At 44.8% G+C, this 19,150-nt stretch overlaps 1 protein-coding gene across 1 annotated transcript in view; it reads right to left on the bottom strand.

Annotated features, from left to right (window-relative positions):
- The window catches only part of OXSR1 (oxidative stress responsive kinase 1), a 143,187-nt gene that overhangs the window by 58,958 nt on the left and 65,079 nt on the right, over window positions 1-19,150 (bottom strand). Inside the window, exons 3-5 of the mRNA XM_044294039.1 lie at window positions 15,877-15,985; window positions 13,987-14,128; window positions 6,749-6,804 (exon numbers count right to left, since the gene is read on the bottom strand). Of these exons, the coding sequence (XP_044149974.1) occupies window positions 6,749-6,804; window positions 13,987-14,128; window positions 15,877-15,985 (307 nt within the window). The remainder of the gene's footprint in view (window positions 1-6,748; window positions 6,805-13,986; window positions 14,129-15,876; window positions 15,986-19,150) is intronic.

The following is a 19,150-nucleotide window of genomic DNA, read 5'->3' as shown; positions in this document are numbered from 1 at the left end:
TTATCCAAGTCACAACAATAGACAATCACAGTCTGCTTAAAGGGAAGCTGTCACCGGGATTTTGTGTATAGAGCTGAGGACATGGGGGTTGCTAGATCGTCGCTAGCACATCCGCAATACCCAGTCCCCATAGCTCTGTGTGCTTTTATTGTGTAAAAAACCGATTTGATACATATGCAAATGAACCTGAGATGAGTCCTGTATGTGAGATGAGTCAGGGACAGGACTCATCTCAGTTTAATTTGCATATGTATCAAATCTTTTTTTTGCACAATAAAAGCACACAGAGGTATGGGGACTGGGTATTGCGGATGTGCTAGCGGCCATCTAGCAACCCATGTCCTCAGCTCTATACACAAAATCCCGGTGACAGGTTCCCTTTAAACTAATAACACACAAATAATTAAATGTTACCATGGTTTTTTTGAACACACCATGTAAACATTCACAGTGTAGGTGGAAAAAGTATGTGAACCCTTGGATTTAATAACTGGTTGAACCTCCTTTGGCAGCAAAAACTCCAACCAAGCGTTTCCTGTAGTTGCAGATCAGACGTGCACAGCGGTCAGGAGTAATTCTTGACCATTCCTCTTTACAGCACTGTTTCAGTTCAGCAATATTCTTGGGATGTCTGGTGTGAATCGCTTTCTTGAGGTCATGCCACAGCATCTCAATCGGGTTGAGGTCAGGACTCTGACTGGGCCACCCTAGTAGGCATATTTTCTTCTGTTTAAGCCATTTTGTTGATGATTTACTTCTATGCTTTGGGTCGTTGTCCTGTTGCAAAACCCATCTTCTGTTGAGCTTCAGCTGGTGGACAAATGGCCTTAAGTTCTCCTGTAAAATGTCTTGATAAACTTGGGAATTCATTTTTCCTTCGATGATGGCAATCCGTCCAGGCCTTGACGCAGCTAAGCAGTCCCAAACCATGATGCCCCCACCACCATACTTCACAGATAGGATAAGGTTTTGATGTTGGTGTGCTGTGCCTCTTTCTCCACACATAGGGCCAGATTTAATCATTACTCTGACAGCTCTCTCCACTTTCACATATGGCTAAAGTCAGTTTTATGATCGTTCCTTTAAGACTGTGATAATTGTGGTTTGACGTAGGGGTGGGCGATATGGCCTAAAATCTATATTGCGATATATTGTTTTCTAGATTGGGGGGGGGGGGGGGGTTTAAACTTTATTTTTATTTATTTATTTATTTTTAACTTTTTATTTATTAACTATTGGCCTCCTTAAGGGCTAGAACCCTTGTCATATTCACCCTAATAGAGCTCTATTAGGGTGAATAGGACTACACTCTCCCTGCTGCCCTATGCTTTGTGCACACAACAGCAGGGAGCTGACCATGGCGCCAGCCTCTCATGTGCCCCCCCAGCCTCTGATCTGCTCCCCCCCAGCCTCTGATCTGCCCCCCCCAGCCTCTGATCTGCTCCCCCCCCAGCCTCTGATCTGCTCCCCCCCCAGCCTCTGATCTGCTCCCCCCCCAGCCTCTGATCTGCTCCCCCTCCAGCCTCTGATCTGCTCCCCCCCCAGCCTCTGATCTGCTCCCCCCCCAGCCTCTGATCTGCTCCCCCCCAGCCTCTGATCTGCTCCCCCCCAGCCTCTGATCTGCCCCCCCCAGCCTCTGATCTGCCCCCCCCAGCCTCTGATCTGCTCCCCCCCAGCCTCTGATCTGCTCCCCCCCAGCCTCTGATCTGCCCCCCCCCAGCCTCTGATCTGCCCCCCCCAGCCTCTGATCTGCCCCCCCAGCCTCTGATCTGCCCCCCCCCGCCTCTGATCTGCCCCCTCTGGTAACGCAAACCCCCCCCCCTCCTCCCCAGTATTAACCATTGGTGGCAGTGGCCACAGGGTCCCCCCCCCCCCCATCATTGGTGGCAGTTTGCAGTTCCGATCGGAGCCCCAGCAGTGTAATGCCATGGCAGCCAAGAGTCACGCTACTGAAGCCCTGGCTGCCACGGTATGTTAGTGAGCAGCATTATACTCACGTGCGCCATGGCCGCCGGTCGCTCCTTCTTCTCATAGGTCTGTGCGGCGCATTGCTAATGCTGTAAGCATTAGCAATCCGCCGCACAGACAGAAGAAGGAGCGACCGGCGGCCACGGCGCACGTGAGTATAATGCGCTGCTCTCTGCTCACTAACATACCATGGCAGCCAGGACTTCAGTAGCGCGACTACTGGCTGCCATGGTAACCGATCGGAGCCCCAGCATTACACTGCTGGGGCTCCGATCGGAACTGCAAACTGCCCCCAATGATGGGGGGTGAGGAGGGGGACCCTGTGGGATATGGCCGGCACATTTATTGGTGGCGCAGTGGCCACAATCCCTCCCTTCCTCCTCTGTCCTCATTGTTGTTCAGCGGCAGCCGCACACAGTGGGGAGGGAGGGACTCCCTCCTCCTTCCTCCGCTGTGCCGGCCGGCTCAGGAGAAAATGGTGCGCGCAATCATATCACGGTTCGGCGATATGGCGAAAATCCATATCGTGGCCCAAATTCACATCGCATATCACCTATACCGCCCACCCCTAGTTTGACGGTAGCAGTTTATCCGTCAATAAGCAGCTTTACAAAAGTCGCACGTCTTTATGAAAAGTCGCATGTTCTTGTAAAAAGTCCCATAAGATAACCATGGTCCTCACTGGAGTGATTTTGCGCATTTTTGTGCGACTTTTTAGCGACTTTTTTTAATAGTCGCAATAGTAAATCTGTCTAGAGATTCATTTACAAAAGAAAACACGCCCACTTTTAGAAAACTGGCGAGCATAATGCAGAGCCAATAAAAGTTGCAAATTTTTGCGCAGTTTAAGCGATTGAGCAAAAATTTGCAACTTTTTCACTCCATTATTCTGACTTGAGCTAATGATAAATCTGGCCCATAGTGTTGTGTGTTTCTTCCAAACAACTAAACTTTGGTTTCATCTGTCCACAGAATATTTTCCCAGTACTGCTGTGGAACATCCAGGTGCTCTTGTGCAAACGTGCAGCAATGTGTTTTTTTTTTTGGACAGCAGTGGCTTCCTCTATGGTATCCTCCTATGAAATCCATTCTTGTTTAGCGTTTTACATATGGTAGATTCGCCAACAGGGATGTTAGCATATGCCAGAGACTTTTGTAAGTCTTCAGCTGACACTCTAGGATTCTTCTTCACCGTATTGAGTAGTCTGCGCTGTGCTCTTACAGTCATCTTTACAGGGCGGCCACTCCTAGGGAGAGTAGCAGCAGTGCTGAATTTTCTCCATTTATAGACAATTTGTCTTACAGTGGACTGATGAACAGCAAGGCTTTTGGAGATACTTTTATAACCCTTTCCAGCTTTATGCAAGTCAACAATTCTTAATCGTAGGTCTTCTGAGAGCTCTTTTGTGCGAGGCATCATTCACATCAGGCAATGCTTCTTGTGAAAAGCAAACCCAGAACTGGTGTGTGTTTTTTATGGGGCAGCTGTAACCAACACCTCCAATCTCATCTCATTGATTGGACTCCAGTTGGCCGACACCTCACTCCAATTAAATCTTGGAGAGGTCATTAGTCTAGGGGTTCACATACTTTTTCCACCTGCACTGTGAATATTTACATGGTGTGTTCAATAAAAACATGGTAACATTTAATTATTTGTGTGTTATGAGTTTAAGCAGACTGTGATTGTCTATTGTTGTGACTTAGATGAAGATCAGATCACATTTTATGATCAATTTGTGCAGAAATCCATATCATTTCAAAGGGTTCACATACTTTTTCTTGCAACTGTATATATCTCCATATACATATATACATGATACACTGCCTGTCCCAAAAAAAAAAAAGTCGCCACCTGGATTTAACTAAGCAAATAGGTATGAGCCTCCTATTGGATAATTACTGCATGGGTGATTATATTTCAGCTGGCAAAAGGTTATTTAACCCTAACTGGTGCAATGAGTTGCTTCTCATTTCTTAAACAACCATGTCGAAAGACACATCTCGTGGTCGTGGAAAAGATGTTAGTCTGTTTGAGAAGGGTCAAATCATTGGCATGCATCAAGCAGAGAAAACATCCAAGCAGATTGCATAAACTACTCAAATTGGGTTAAGAACTGTCCAACGTATTATTAAAAACTGGAAGGATAGTGGGGACCCATCGTATTCGAGGAAGAAAAGTGGCGGGAAAAAATCCTTAATGATCGTGATCGGGGATCACTTAAACGTTTGGTGAAATCAAATTGAAGAAAAACAACAGTAGAACTGTTAATAGTGAAAGTAAGAGCATTTCCACATGCACAATGCGAAGGGAACTCAAGGGGTTGGGACCGAATAGCTGTGTAGCTGTAAAAAAAACACTAATCAGTGAGGCAAACCAGAAAAAAAGGCTTCAATTTGCTCGGGAGCATAAAGATTGGACTCTGGAGCAATGGAAGAAGGTCATGTGGTCTGATGAGTCCAGATTTACCCTGTTCCAGAGTGATGGGCGCATCAGGGTAAGAAGAGAGGCAGATGAAGTGATGCACCCTTCATGCCTAGTGCCTACTGTACAAGCCTGTGGGGGCAGTGCTATGATCTGGGGTTGCTGCAGTTGGTCAGGTCTAGGTTCAGTAACAGCAGGTGCTCCAAGAATGAGGTCAGCTGACCACCTGAACATACTGAATGACCAGGTTATTCCATCAGTGGATTTGTTCTTCCCCGATGGCACGGGCATATTCCAAGATGACTGTAACAGTCCTACAGGCTCACCTGTGTCAGAGGACCGCTGGCTGGAGGTAGGAGTGGAGCCCAGTGGCAAGGACCGCAGGCAGGTAGTAAGCGTGGTCAGACAATCCGGATGGCAACGGTGGTAGCAGTTCAGTAGGTAGGGATAAGGCAGAAGAGTAGTCGGTAGGCAGGCGGTGGGTCAGGGCAGGCGGCAGTAAGTGTGGTCAGACAATCCGGATGGCAACGGTGGTAGCAGTTCAGTAGGTAGGGATAAGGCAGAAGAGTAGTCGGTAGGCAATTCCTGGTCAGCAGTGGACTTCCAGCAGTAGCAAGAGCAACAGATGAGGAGAAGCTTGATCAAGGCTCAGGAGCTCAATAATCAGCAAGCTAGAGTGCAAGGGGCTGGACTTATATAGGGAAGTACCAGGTGTGGGGAATCAAGGGTGATGAGCAAGGCTTGGCAAGACTGAGGTTAACTAATAGGTTTCAGGGAGGAATGTCCAGAGAGGATGGTAGCCTAGTAAGCAGGGCTACTGCCTGGGATGTGGCTGGTCACGGGTTCGAATCCCGACAATGACAATGCCAGGATTCATCGGGCTCAAATTGTGAAAGAGTGGTTCAGGGAGCATGAGACATCAGTTTCACACATGGATTGGCCACCACAGAGTCCAGACCTTAACCCCATTGAGAATCTTTGGGATGGGCTGGAGAAGGCTTTTGCGCAGCGGTCAGACTCTACCATCATCAATGCAAGATCTTGGTGAAAAATTAATGCAACACTGGATGGAAATAAATCTTGTGACATTGCAGAAGCTTATCGAAACAATGCCACAGCAATGCGTGCTGTAATCAAAGCTAAAGGTATTTTTTTTTGGTTGCGAGTTTTTTTTTGGACAGGCAGTGTATATATATTATCTATATAAAAAAAATACATTAGCCTACATGTTTTTTTTTTTTAAGTCCTTCTTACAGGAGATTATTTAGCTCTTTTCTTTGGGATAAAAAAAACTTCCAAGACTATCTCACCCAGCTATAAGCTGTAAAACCTGATTTGGAGGCTTTTTCCTCCCAGACATTTATACTTATTATACAGCTAATTGTATGTGTATATTGTTTCCTTAGTTCACAATAACAACTTCTAATCTGTACTGAAATCCGGAAAATCGCCTTCTGACTGTGGAGAGGTTAGCAGTAGATGTCTATTTCCACATTCCAGATATAGACACACAGAAAGTTCACACCTTTTCCATCAACCCCATGGCTAGAATCTCTTCTTAAAAAGTTGTCCAATACTCTAAAGATGCTCTCCATTATATATGACCCAAAACTTTCACTGAATGCCCCCCATCCAAAATGTCGTTATGATATGGAAGGAGAAGCTGCAGGTCGCTTTCTGTCTAGATCCTATGGTTTCTCCAGATGTGAGAGAAATCAAAAGAATTTGTATAAGGGCGTTCTTCTGATTTGTCAGAGGAACAGAAAAAAAAAAAGATTCTGAGCATCAGTTATGCACATTTGGCATCCGTTTTAGCCATTTCCGTCTGAGATCCGTTATTTTAGACGGAAATAAAAAGTCCTTCATATAATAATGTATTTCTCTTACATAAAATCTGAAAATATGGAGAAACCATGTAACCGATGTGATGTGTAGTTGGCTGTTTGTTTCACCAGTTTCTTCAATAAAAAGAAATTGATTACAAAAATGTACAAATGAGATGTTCGGAGCACAGAGGACAGACCCTCGCCCCTTGCAACACAAGTCCGTCTTTCCCCCAAATGACTGACAGGACCAGAGTCTGCTTATTGTTCTTGCCTGGCCCCGTAATCGTGCTCCACAACTTCAGCATCTCGTTCCTGCACAGGAGACAAAACCTGTACTGAGGTTGTGCCAAAGTTCTGACACACGGCAAAGGAGAAGCTTTACTACAGGGCCAGGCGAGAGCAGGATACAGAGGCCTGGCCCTGTCAAGCAACCAGGCGAAGGAGGGGCTTACTGAGAAGTGGGAGGGGACTTTGGTGCACCGAGAGGCACCTCCTACAGTATACTCAATAACATACAGAGACATCTTACCTGCTATTTGCACCGAGCCATCTTCACCCAAGAGTATGTTACCAGCTTTAACATCCCTACAGGCAAACAGACATAAAGTACATGAGATAAAATGGTGACGTCCTGTAGTATTCTTAAAGGGATTCCATCACGTAGAACAAACTGTCTGATCTGAGAGCAGCACATTGTAGCACAGGAGGGGCTGAACAAACTCATTATCATTATTATTAAAGCGCCATTCATTCCATAGCGCTGTACATATGATAAGGGGTGCACATACATAATACAGACAATTGCACTAACCATAAACAAGACGAGTTACAGACTGGTACAGAGGACAGAGGGCCCTGCCCGTGAGGGCTTACAATCTACATGGTATGGGAGAAGGACACAGTAGGTGCGGGTGAAGTTGGTCATGTCCCCCTTTACCTGCCTGCTACCATTGAAACGTTGAGAAAACTCAATATTCAAAAAAATCTAGTGTAAAAGGGGACGAGCTCATGCAGTGGGTGTGACGCCCAGGGTCGCAAAACCGCGTGGTCGCTGCCAATAAAGACAGAAGAAACAATGCTGTTGTAATTACTTTGTGTGGTCATACCCTTTACACTAGACAGATTTTTTTTAATACTGAGGTAGAAATACAAGAGTAGGAAGGGATGGAGAGGTTCCAGCTGCAGCTTCTCTCTCTCATAAAGACAACTCATGAAGTCAACAGATCACCGCCGATCCAGCTTCTCTTATACCTTTCAGCATTTACCACATACTGATCTGGTAGGGCATATGTAAAAAAAAAAAAAATTTAAAAAAAATATATATTAAAAAAAAAATGTCTCAAAAGATTGTATGTGCTTTCCACGCTCCGGCACTAATAACTGTGAACACTTAATAGGGTAATTACTCCAGTTTCTGAAGAAACTTTCTCACACCCGTACCTCCCAGCGAAGCCACAGCTCAGGCGTGTCACACACAATACACTGGAACTGGAGACGAATGTACGGGTTACACCGGATACACGGCTCACGTTACTAGTGAGAGTAAGCTCATTACTGGAGAAAAAGGAGTCAGAAGAGACTGCACAAACCAGGCAAAGTAAACCTAGAGGGTGACAGCAACCTGAAGGGGCAAGCATGTGACTATATTACACACAATAAAGCCCAATGTTACTGAAAACCTGGATACTCACGCCCACGCAGGAGCAGATTTGACATTTGTGGAGATCAAGCAAAGTTATCATACCTGGTGGCCCCTGTCGTACCACTAAGGCTACTTTCACACTGGCGTTTTGGTTTCCATTTGTGAGATCCGTTCAGGGCTCCAAAATAGATCAGTTTTGCCCTAATGCCTTCTGTATGGATAAGGATCCGCTCAGGATGCATCAGTTTGCCTCCGTTCTGCCTCCATTCCGCTTTGGAGGCGGACATCAAAACGCTTCTTGCAGCATTTTGGTGTCCGTCTTACGAAACTGAGCCAAACGGATCCGTCCTGACACACAATGTAAGTCAATGGGGACGGAACCGTTTTCACTGACACAATCTGGCACAATAGAAAACGGATCCGTACCCCATTGACTGTCAATGGTGTTCAAGACTGATCTGTCTTGGCCATGTTAAAGATAATACAAACAGATCCGTTCTGAACGGATGCAGGCGGTTGTATTATCTGAACGGATCTGTCTGTGCAGATCCATGAGGGATCCCCAAACGCGAGAATGAAAGTGGCCTTAGCTCTAACCTGAAGCACAGCTTATATCTGCCCCATCCACACTGTCACACTACTAATAAGGTGACCCCTTATGTGCCTCCACCCACACACAGTATAATGCCCCCTTACAGTACAATGATTCCTACATGTGGCCCCATACAGTATAAAGCTCCATACATGTGGCCCCATACAGTATAAAGCTCCCTACATGTGGCCCCATACAGTATAAAGCTCCCTACATGTGCTACACTACAGCATGATGCTCCCTACATGTCCTCCGATACAGTATAATGCTCCCTACATGTGCTCCGATACAGTATAACGCTCCCTACATGTGCTCCGATACAGTATAAGGCTACTTTCACACTTGCGTTCAGAGCGGATCCGTCTGCATTATATTGTTAAAATATTTCTAAGTGTGAAAATAGCCTCAGACGGATCTGTCCAGACTTTCAATGTAAAGTCAATGGGGGACGGATCCGTTTGAAGATTGAGCCCTAGTGTGTCATCTTCAAACGGATCCGTCCCCATTGACTTACATTGTAAGTCTGGACTGATCCGCACGGCCAGGCGGACACCCGAACGCTGCAAGCAGCGTTCAAGTGTCCGCCTGCTGAGCGGAGCGGAGGCTGAACGCTGCCAGACTGATGCATTCTGAGCGGATCCGCGTCCACTCAGAATGCATTAGTGCTGGACGGAAGCGTTCGGGTCCGCTTGTGAGCCCCTTCAAACGGAGCTCACAAGCGGACACCCGAACGCTAGTGTGAAAGTAGCCTTATGCTCCCTACATGTGCTCCGATACAGTATAATGCTCCCTACATGTGGCCCCATACTGTATAATGCTCCCTACATGTGGCCCCATACTGTATAATGCTCCCTACATGTGGCCCCATACAGTATAATGCTCCCTACATGTGGCCCCATACAGTATAATGCTCCGATACAGCATGATGCTCCCTACATGTGCTCCGATACAGAATAATGTCTCCTCTACATATGCCCCCCGTTGTGCCACCCACTGGTCGCAGAGTGATGGTGGAGCAGAGAGCTGCCCGCTTCACCCTTGTATTCAACTCTGAGTCCTGAGGATGTGGATACAGTTGAAATAGGTGCCACTGCCAGGGCAGCAGGGAGCCCCCTGATCCCTGGGGCCCCATGCAAATGCATGGCTTGCATAGTGCCAAAACCACCATTGCCCCCATCTTATGCTCTCAAGGTTATAGGAAGCTACAGAGGTAGGGTGTTGCTACAAAAATGTGCCCATGCATCTACAGAACGCTCATCTGACTATTATTATTCCAAACTACCCCATATACACGTACACTTGGCTGAGCATGTCCAATTTTCCAATTGAAAATTGGGAATAATTCGCTCCCAGACCCCTCTGGTGGCTAATCTTGCTATTGGGTAACTTCATGCCACTCCGGGCGCAGGAATTCAATGGAATGGAATGGCTGCATACATGTGGAGATGCTGATTTAAGAAAACATTGGAGTAGTCTCTTAATTTTTTACAGAGCTCTATTTGGGGTTTTAATGACACAAGCATTTAGTCTTATGGCACTAGATCTACACAGTTGAGTCACATTATTATGACCACTAATATCCAGAGTAACCGCCATGTACAGCATGGAGAGCAGCTAGACGGGATGGAAATGACTCAATAAAGGTCCTGGCACTAACCACCATGTGAAGCATGGACAGCAGCTAGACGGGATGGAAATGACTCAATAAAAGGTCCTGTAGTTGTCACAGGTATCTGGAGCCATGCTGACTGCAGTGCATGCCACAACTCCTGGACGGTGCATGAGGGGAGGATCCACTGAGTGAACATTACCATCAAGGTGGTTTCACAGATGCTTAATTGGGTTCAAGTCCGTCAAATTATGGGGCCAGGGTAGTACTTGGAATTCTTGGTCATGCTCTTCCAACCAATGTTGGACATTTCTAGCTGTGTAACATGTCACATTGTCTTGCTGGAAGATGCCATCCGCTCCAGGGAGGACAAACAGCATGTATGGGTGTACATGATCTGCAATGATGGATTCATGTACCCTAATCAGTTGCCAGTGCCTTCCACGTGGATGAGTGGCCCAAAGAATGCCAGGAGAACATTCCCAAGACCCTTGTTTTGTTCCAGCAAAGCTTGAAGGGTGTTTGTTCTCTTACGTTTCTCGCCTGACATGCCAACGTCCATTCTCTCAATGAGGCAGAAAACGGAATTCATTGTCATCAGTGAAGGTCCAAGTCTGATACTGCTGCGAAAATTTAAGTCTTTTCTGCCGATATAGCTTAGCAAGCAGAGGTGCAGTGACCATCTGTCTGCTTCGGAGAACCATATGCAGTAAGGTTCACTGCCACACATCTGGTAGCCCCCTGGTTCATTTTGGCAGTGAGCTGCTCCACTGTAGGGTGCCCCTTCCACCCTTGGGTGCCTTCATAGCCGATATTCACCTCTCGCATCAATAGCATGTTGTGCTCTGCAGTTTCCATGTGGCTTATTCACAGTGGCGCCATTTATCCACTTGGTAAATTCACCACAGCAGCATGCGAACAGTTTACAAACCACGCAGTTTCAGAAATACTGCCATCCTTGGCCCAAAAGCCAATAATCATCCCTTTTTGCAACTCTGATAAATCTCTCCTTTTACCCATAACAGCAATGAGAGAATATCGTACACCTTATATACCCACCAAGCCAGCTCCTAAAAAATGTGACCTCCTTTATGAGCTACACGCTACCGACATCGAAAGTAGAAAGTGGTCATAATAATGTGACGTGAACATGTATCCACTTCCCTACTTTTAGAAAATGTTGGGGGTCACTGTAGACAGTGGGGGCTCGCAGCAATATTCCTTATACAAAAGTCATTTGTTTTCATCAGAAAAGTACAACTGAACAACTAATCTATGGAAGACAACAATCTGTAATTACTACCCACGTTTTATGCTATATAAGAGCATATAAGTTTATTTTATTTTTATTTTATTTTTTGGGTGAAAATTAAGTGCATGATTAGTACATAGGCAACATTAGCATAAAGGGTGGATGCACATAACGATGACTAGAAAATTACAAGTCTTGGCTCCTTAAAAAATAAAAAAAAAGAAGACACTTCACAACGGAGAGTAAGCTTCAAGACAAGGCATGATTCTGCAAAATAGTCAGTTCTACCGAACAGATGGAGAACAACCTGTTCACTGCTGAGTGATATTATAGTACAAAGTCATAAAAGGAAAGAAAGTTCCGAAACAAAACCCTGAGAACTAAGATAAACCTATAAATCCCTGAGAACAAGGAGAAACAAGGCATAGTCCTCAACCAGAAGTACAGGAATGGGGGAGCCAAACAATAGGTCTGATTCTAAAGGAGAATGAGAATCCTCCATTGGTGTAAAGGACTACAGTAGGTCATAGCCACACAAGCAAACGCATCCTAAAAGATGAAAGTTCCTCTTGAAAGGGAGTTCCCAATTTTTCAACAACTATGAGGAGACCCACCCTGTAAATATTATACCTGATGGGGATCCTATATTATTCCCAATATGTACAGTAACATTTCTGTAAAGTTTTTTTTTGGTACTTCGATATTGATGGCCTATCTTTAGGATAAGTCATCAATATCAGATCGGTGAGAGTCCTACACCGGCACCCCCAGTGGACACAGCCGGAAGCAAGAAAACACCATGCACTAAAAACCGTACTGGGGTACTGCAGCTCGATTGACATTTTGGGAGCGGAGTTGCAGTACGCCAGTGTCTGAAATTACACAGGGGACAGAACCTTCCATCAGCCAAAGTTGTGACATATTTACTGTAGAAGAATGACATCATGTAGAAGAACTTCAGACTTTTCCCCACCATCATGTACGTAATCCAGGCTACTTAGGTTTCTTTCACACTAACGTTATTAGTTACGGCCGGAGCTCTCTAGATGCAGCACAGCCAGATGTTACCGCAATGCCCACCGGCCCTATTGACTATAATGGGAACTAGCTGGATCCTGGCATATCTGCCGGTTCTCCGACGGGTTACATTATACCTCAATGCGCGCCAAGCCCATTGAGTAACATCTGGCAATGCCGGATCCAGACAGCCACGGCAGGCTGTTCTCTGCCTTCCGGGACTAATAGCGCTAGTGTATAACTAGCCTTATATAGAACTTATACCATAGTTATTGGAATACAATTCCACATTCCTGAAATTTTCAATATTCAATGCAATACACATTTAATAATCTGCAAAGCAATGTTATACATCTAATAATTGTAAGACATTTATGAATTTCTCTTTAGAAAAAGTTAAAAAAAAAAAAAAAGCTCTATATGTATGTCCTGGAAAAGCAGAGAATCATATGAAAATCTACATTGGAATAAAAGAAATATGTAAAAAGTGCAGCTGCTATAGTCAATGCTCGCCATGAAAGGGTTGCTCCGGTCCTGAGCACTGGCTCCCGGGTGTCTATCTTTTGGTCTAAGGCTTGTTCACGTCTCTGGCATAATCATCTGCTCTGCTGCAGCCTATGACTGGATTCAGTGGTGACAAGTCCACGAGAGACACATCACTGCTGAAGCCAATCATTGGCTGCAACAGAGCAGATGATCATGCCATTCTGTCTGGCAGTTCTAAGATGACTGCAGGCATGCCCTGATCTTTAGAGTAGGCTTACTACCATGCCCATCACAGTTTCAGCCACTGTAAATAAGGGCCTTGGAGCAGCATATAGACACTGAGTATAAGGCACGGGAGAGAACACAGGAGAGGTGAGAACTGATTCTGATAAATAAGGGCTTTCGTTTTATAAAACATTTATTATAGATTACACTTTATTAATAAGAGATAATGTTTTTATAAGCTGGAGTCGGTACATTTCTACTGCCTCCAACTCCACTCAAAACTAGCCTTGCCTCCAAATCTGACTCTACGACTCCAACTCCACAGACCTGCAGAGCTGGCAGCTGGCTGAAACGGTTGGTCGGTGACAGTGGCGCAACTACAACTGACTGGGCCCCACATCAAATTTTTGAACGAGCCCCCGTCCCCAGCAACATCTTGGCAACCCCAACTAACATGCAACTCCCACTTTTTTAGCTAGTCAAGATCGTGCTCCCAGACAAGGCCCGGCAGCCGCTACGTCCATTTCCTACAGAGTCACTGTATATAATGTTATTGTATAATACTGCTGAGGGGGCCCTGACAATAAAATCTTTTAGTCTTCCTCCTGAGGGGGCTCCTTGAGGGTCTGGGCCCCAAAGCAGCCACTTCCCCCGTAGCTACACCCCTGATTTGTGGGTGAACTGGGTATCAGACCTCCAACAATCTGATACTGACAACCTATCCTGAGGACAGAGCATCAATATCCAAGTCCCAGAAAAGCCCTTTAACAGGATAACAATGGAACATGGTTGCATTACATATTGCAGGTTTTACATATTTCAGGTTTTCGGAATGGATAGTATACCGCCTATGGGGAGCGGACAAAGAAAAGACTGATGCTTCTAGGTACCACATGATAAAAGTGGCCTAAATAACTGTACCTCCACCATACAAAGATACCAACCTGTGAATCTGCCCATTTTTATGTAGGTATTCAAGTCCTTCCAGAACTTCTTTGAGCATGGTGGCAATGCTCGCTTCATCCAATACCCCATTCTTGTGCTCCCCTTTTGCTATTATATGTTTGATAATGTCCAAGACGGAGCCTGTAAAGTCAGAAAATTCTGTTGTTTTTCACAAATTTCAGAAGTTTCACATTTAATAGCGTTCATTGACAGAGAAGAGCGTATTAACTTTGGAGACATGACGTGCAGTTAACACCAGCTTACCACTCAGCCCCAACTCTTATCCAATAGCACAATCACCTCTTGTGTTTTCCGTTTATTTGCCCACCACCCAGTCCAATGGTCTAACCTTGTGCCCCCCAAGTGAAACACTACAGTGCCTTGTAAGTACAGTGAACCCACTGCTTAGGGATGTTCAGCCAACAATTATTCCATGTCAAGACCTTCTTGCTCCTATTTTTAGGGCTAAATTCACACTTGCGTTTTTGCCTGATCCGTCATGAGCACCACTGAAAGTCAATGGGGGACGGGACAGTTTTCTATTGTGTCCGAGAAAATGGATCCGTCCCCATTGACTTGCACTGTTGGTCATGCCGGATTCGTTTTGATCTGCATCCCATGACGGAAAGAAAACCGCAGCATGCTGTGTTTTGCTCTCCGGTATGGGAATGCACCCAAACGGAATGGAATGCTTTGAGATGACGAATCTCAATACCGGAAAATGAAGACGCTGTTGTAAAAGTAGCCTAACTCAGGCCATGTTGATAGTTCCTAAGGGAGTATTCACACGTGCCAGCTTTGTGGCAAAAAAATAAAATACACCCAAATTATTTTACATGTTTTAGCAACTAGCTCTGTAAATGATATTGACAAGTATAGCACCAGCTTTGCTGTTAGTTAGACATGCTGGATATCATAGCAGACCTCGAGGGTCTTTTAATCGCATATGCTCTAATTATATCCAGGACACTCAATCTAATTACTGGTTACACAATATTTTCTTAAAATTACATAGGAGCACATGGGGAAAAATATAGCCATGTCATTAAAGGGGTAGTATGGCATTTTAAAATAATTTAAATGGTGTAAAATAATAAAATAACTAATACCTCCATTAGCCCCCCCGCTCCTTCGGTTTCAACATCTCCTTTCGACCAAGGAAATAAAACAACCCAGACGATTTTATTATTTTACCGTACTCTGAGCTTTTCTTAATTGTATAGGAAAAAGGTAGTCATGTAAAAGAAACAAAGGGAAAAATTGTATCTGCACAAGCTGAACGCATTCAGCGCCTGTGCAGAAGAGGTAGAAACCAGCAAAGCAGGGTATATCCTGTGACTGCCGCCATCATAAGAGTTATGGACATGGAGACTGTAGCGGGTGACGCTAGGGAGGCTCGTTCCCGTCGCGGCCTGCTATTGGCTCCCCCCCAATGCCACCCCCAGATGTTTTCATTCGCAGGACGAGTAGCTGTGCTACTGTCAGCATCAGAAGCAACGCGGGTGTCGGGGAGAGAGGTAAGTACAACCTCTGTGAGGGGCCCAGGCATTACAGATCTTCGATAACTCATTTAATCATGGGATAATCAGGCTTGACAAAGGCATGGCATAATCAGTGATAATAAGCAGGCTTGACAAAGTATCAGCCGAAACGTTGCTGTATTTTTGTACTATGTCTTGAGGTCGCAATAAAAATTCGGATGATGTGAGATGCTGCCTGTGCCAATTTGTTTTTCACCTATCCTCATGACTTGCTGGATCGCGGGTCACTGGTGAGGCTGTTGCATCGTGTGCTACATCGACCAAGGACCGTGTGGTGCTGCTTCTACCTAGGTTTCATTGTTATCCTAAATATAGGTCCTCAGTATTCAACTACCAGGAGACACTTACCTCCACTCATCAGCTTCATTACTAGCCAGAGCTCATCCTTAACCACAAACGAGGTATAGTAAGACACAATGTTGGGATGGTGACACTGACTCATTGCCTGGATTTCTTTCTGAAACGAGAAAAAAAAAAAGGAAAAAAATCAGGCAAGGCTATTGTTGCCTTAAAGAGAATGTGTCAGCATGGTCAACCCTTTTAAACCCCATATATTGTCTGTTTGGGTTGATCATGCTGGGTAAAACTATATATCTTTCTCTATAGGGTTAATAGTTGCCAAGATATATTAATTTTTATATTCATGTAAATTATCTATTTGGAGCACCAGGGGGCTGGCCACAGAGCTAGGAGAACCGCTAGTGAAATTCCCCAGTGCTCTCTGTACTTCCCCCTTCTATCTTGTCTTGCCCTATAATCCCGCTCCAGCACTGAGGCTCAGTGACTCGATGCCTGTGCATAGGATCTGCTCAGAAAGCAGTGCTCATCAGATCGACTGCGCAAACCAAGTCACTGAGCCGACTCCACCCTTATGCAATAGGATCTTAAGAAGCTTCCCATGGTCAGGAAGCAGCATCCGTTTCACTGCGCAAGTGTCACGTCACTGAGTTTTGTGCTGCCACGAGAACACGGGACTGGATAAGATGTAATATTCTGGGTCCTGCTCCCCTTTTTCTAAAATTCGTGTCTCCACCTATCCCCTGATTGAACTTGGTGGATGACTTATGCCTTTTTTAACTGTATTAACTATGTAACTATGTCTTGTCCTGTCACTCAAAGGAAGGGAAGGTGTACAGAGAGCACAGAGGTGTCGCGCTAGTGGTGCTCGCCGTGCTATGGCCAGCCCCTTGGTGCTACGAATACCTAATTTACATAAATATAAAGTTAATATATCTTAGCAACTAGTAACACAATAGAGAAAAGAAATATATTGTTTTACTCAGCATGATCAGACCATGCTGAAAGATGCTTTTTAAATAAGCCCAAAAACTTTTCAAGTGTTCAATTATTATTCCATTGCACTTCTATAGCCAAAACATCAGCATAACAGAAAAGCCATGTTGAACCATGTTGAACTCAAAACGGCCGCACAAATCATGATGCCCGTTCATGTGCCCATACGTTGAAGAAATGATCTGCCTGTGTGAAGGTCCTTAAAGAGCACTCATGAGCAGGATCAAGCCTTTTAAACCAGGCATACTATTTGGTGGGGTCAATCCTGCTGATGACATCCATATTGTAAAAATCCGTTGTGGCAAAAAAATAAATTAAATAATGACTAATATTCCTTATGCAAATAAGCACTACAGTGCAATGGAGGGGCAAGGCCAGTACTTGAAAGGTGAGTAGGACCCCGCCCCTCGGACTGCAGCGCTCATTTATATAAAGAATAAAAGTATCAAGTTTCACAACACAGGTGTCATTTTCATTGGCAGGATCAACCCCATCAGGTAACTTGCCTGGTTTTATAGGGTTGACCCTGTTGACAGGTACCCGTTAAATGAGCGCCAATTGACCTGCTATATCAGTGTTCTTTACCAGGTTTAAATCTGTCGGTGTAAAGGGACCCTTGTCAAGGATGCAGCTCTGCCAACTCCTAATCAAGTTGCCTTTTTCTTTCTGCTCTCCAATGCTAGTCTCTCACCGTAAGCTCCACTCTGTTAGAAGTGACCATGTGAGTCGGTATATCTTATGCAAAAACCATGTATAGATATATATTACAAATCTTTCCTCTACTAGGGTAGCAGGGCAGATATTTTGTAGACAGAACATGGCACATAATGCTTCTGTCACTTGTGCCAGGACGGATCTGTTTTGGCTCCGCTTCGTCAGGCGGACAACAAAACACTTCAAGCAGCGTTTTGGTGTCCGTCTCCAGAGCGGAATGGCGATTGATCGGAGGCAAACTGATGCATTCTGAACGGATGCTTTTCCCATTCATAATGCATTAGGTCCAAACTGATCCGTTTTGGGCGGCTTGTGAGATCCCTGAACGGATTTTACAAACGGAAAGCCAAAACGCCAGTGTGGAAGTAGCCTAAATCTGATGATTTGTTAGAATAGGTAAAAGGTGAGAAAAAATCTTAAATGGAATTTAAAGGGGGTTGTCTTACTTCAGATGGCATATATCATGTAGGAAAAGTGAATACAAGACACTTTCTAATGTATTGTGATTGTCCATGTTGCCTCCTTTGCTGGCTGGATTCATTTTTACATCACATTATACACTGCTCGTTTCCATGGTTACGACCACCCTGCAATCCAGTAGAGGTGGACGTGCTTGCACACTGTAGGAAAAAGTGCCTGCCTATGCATGCTCCCGTGGTCCCAGCCACCAGGGAGCCCGGCGCTTTTTCCTATAGTGTGCAAGCACGACCACCACTGATGGATTGCAGATTGGTCATAAACCCTGGATACGAGCGGTGTATAATGTGATGGATAAATGAATCAAGCCAGGAAAGGAGGCAATATGGAGAATCACAATACATTAGTAAGTGCCTTGTATTAACTTTTTCTACATGATAACTGCCATTTGCTGACGTGAGACCACTCAGTACCCTCTATGTCCTAGTGCCAGTATTATTTTTGAGACATAACTGCTCAGATAATTCCATTACTCTTCACCCATCACTAGAGGGATTAGTTATTTTCTGCTCAGCATTGATGAGCATTGCTGGATAATGCCAGGAAGCTGCCTGGCATGTGCAAAGCTTGTACAGATCAAACTACTCATCAGAGGAATTTTCCTAAAATAAGCAGCTGGCTTTCACCTGATATTAGGATACATGCAAAGTAAGCCTTTCTCCTGGCTGGCTCAAGCATTGTTAACCCCTGAGAAGACTGACTGATTCGCATGGCGACGATTTCTACTGTAATATTTTAAATGTAATCCCAAATCTCTAGACATACTGGATGGAGAAATAAATTTAAACTCAGTAATTATATAAAAATCAGTTTTTCCTTTATAGCCTTCAGTTTCAGTGCACCTGCAGACTACTGCCTTCTGCTTTACAGTGAATCTGTCAGAGAGCTGCTCTGTTGGCTGGAGAGTAACCCTTATCTGTATTATCCTGACCGCTCATAAACACTCATTATAGCTAAATGTCATCAGTTTGGTAAGAATTTAGCTCTAATGAGTGTTTGCTAATGAGTGTTTATGAGCTGTCAAGAGTTCAGAGATAAGCCAACAGGGCAGTTCTCTGATGGATTCACTGTAAAGCAGAATGCAATAGTCTGACAATGAGTGTTTATGGACTGTCGAGAGTTCAGAGAAAAGCTAACA

The sequence above is a fragment of the Bufo gargarizans genome, chromosome 5 (assembly GCF_014858855.1).
Source record: "Bufo gargarizans isolate SCDJY-AF-19 chromosome 5, ASM1485885v1, whole genome shotgun sequence".
Classification (NCBI taxonomy): Eukaryota; Metazoa; Chordata; class Amphibia; order Anura; family Bufonidae; genus Bufo; species Bufo gargarizans.
This window is presented reverse-complemented; position numbering and strand designations above follow the sequence as displayed.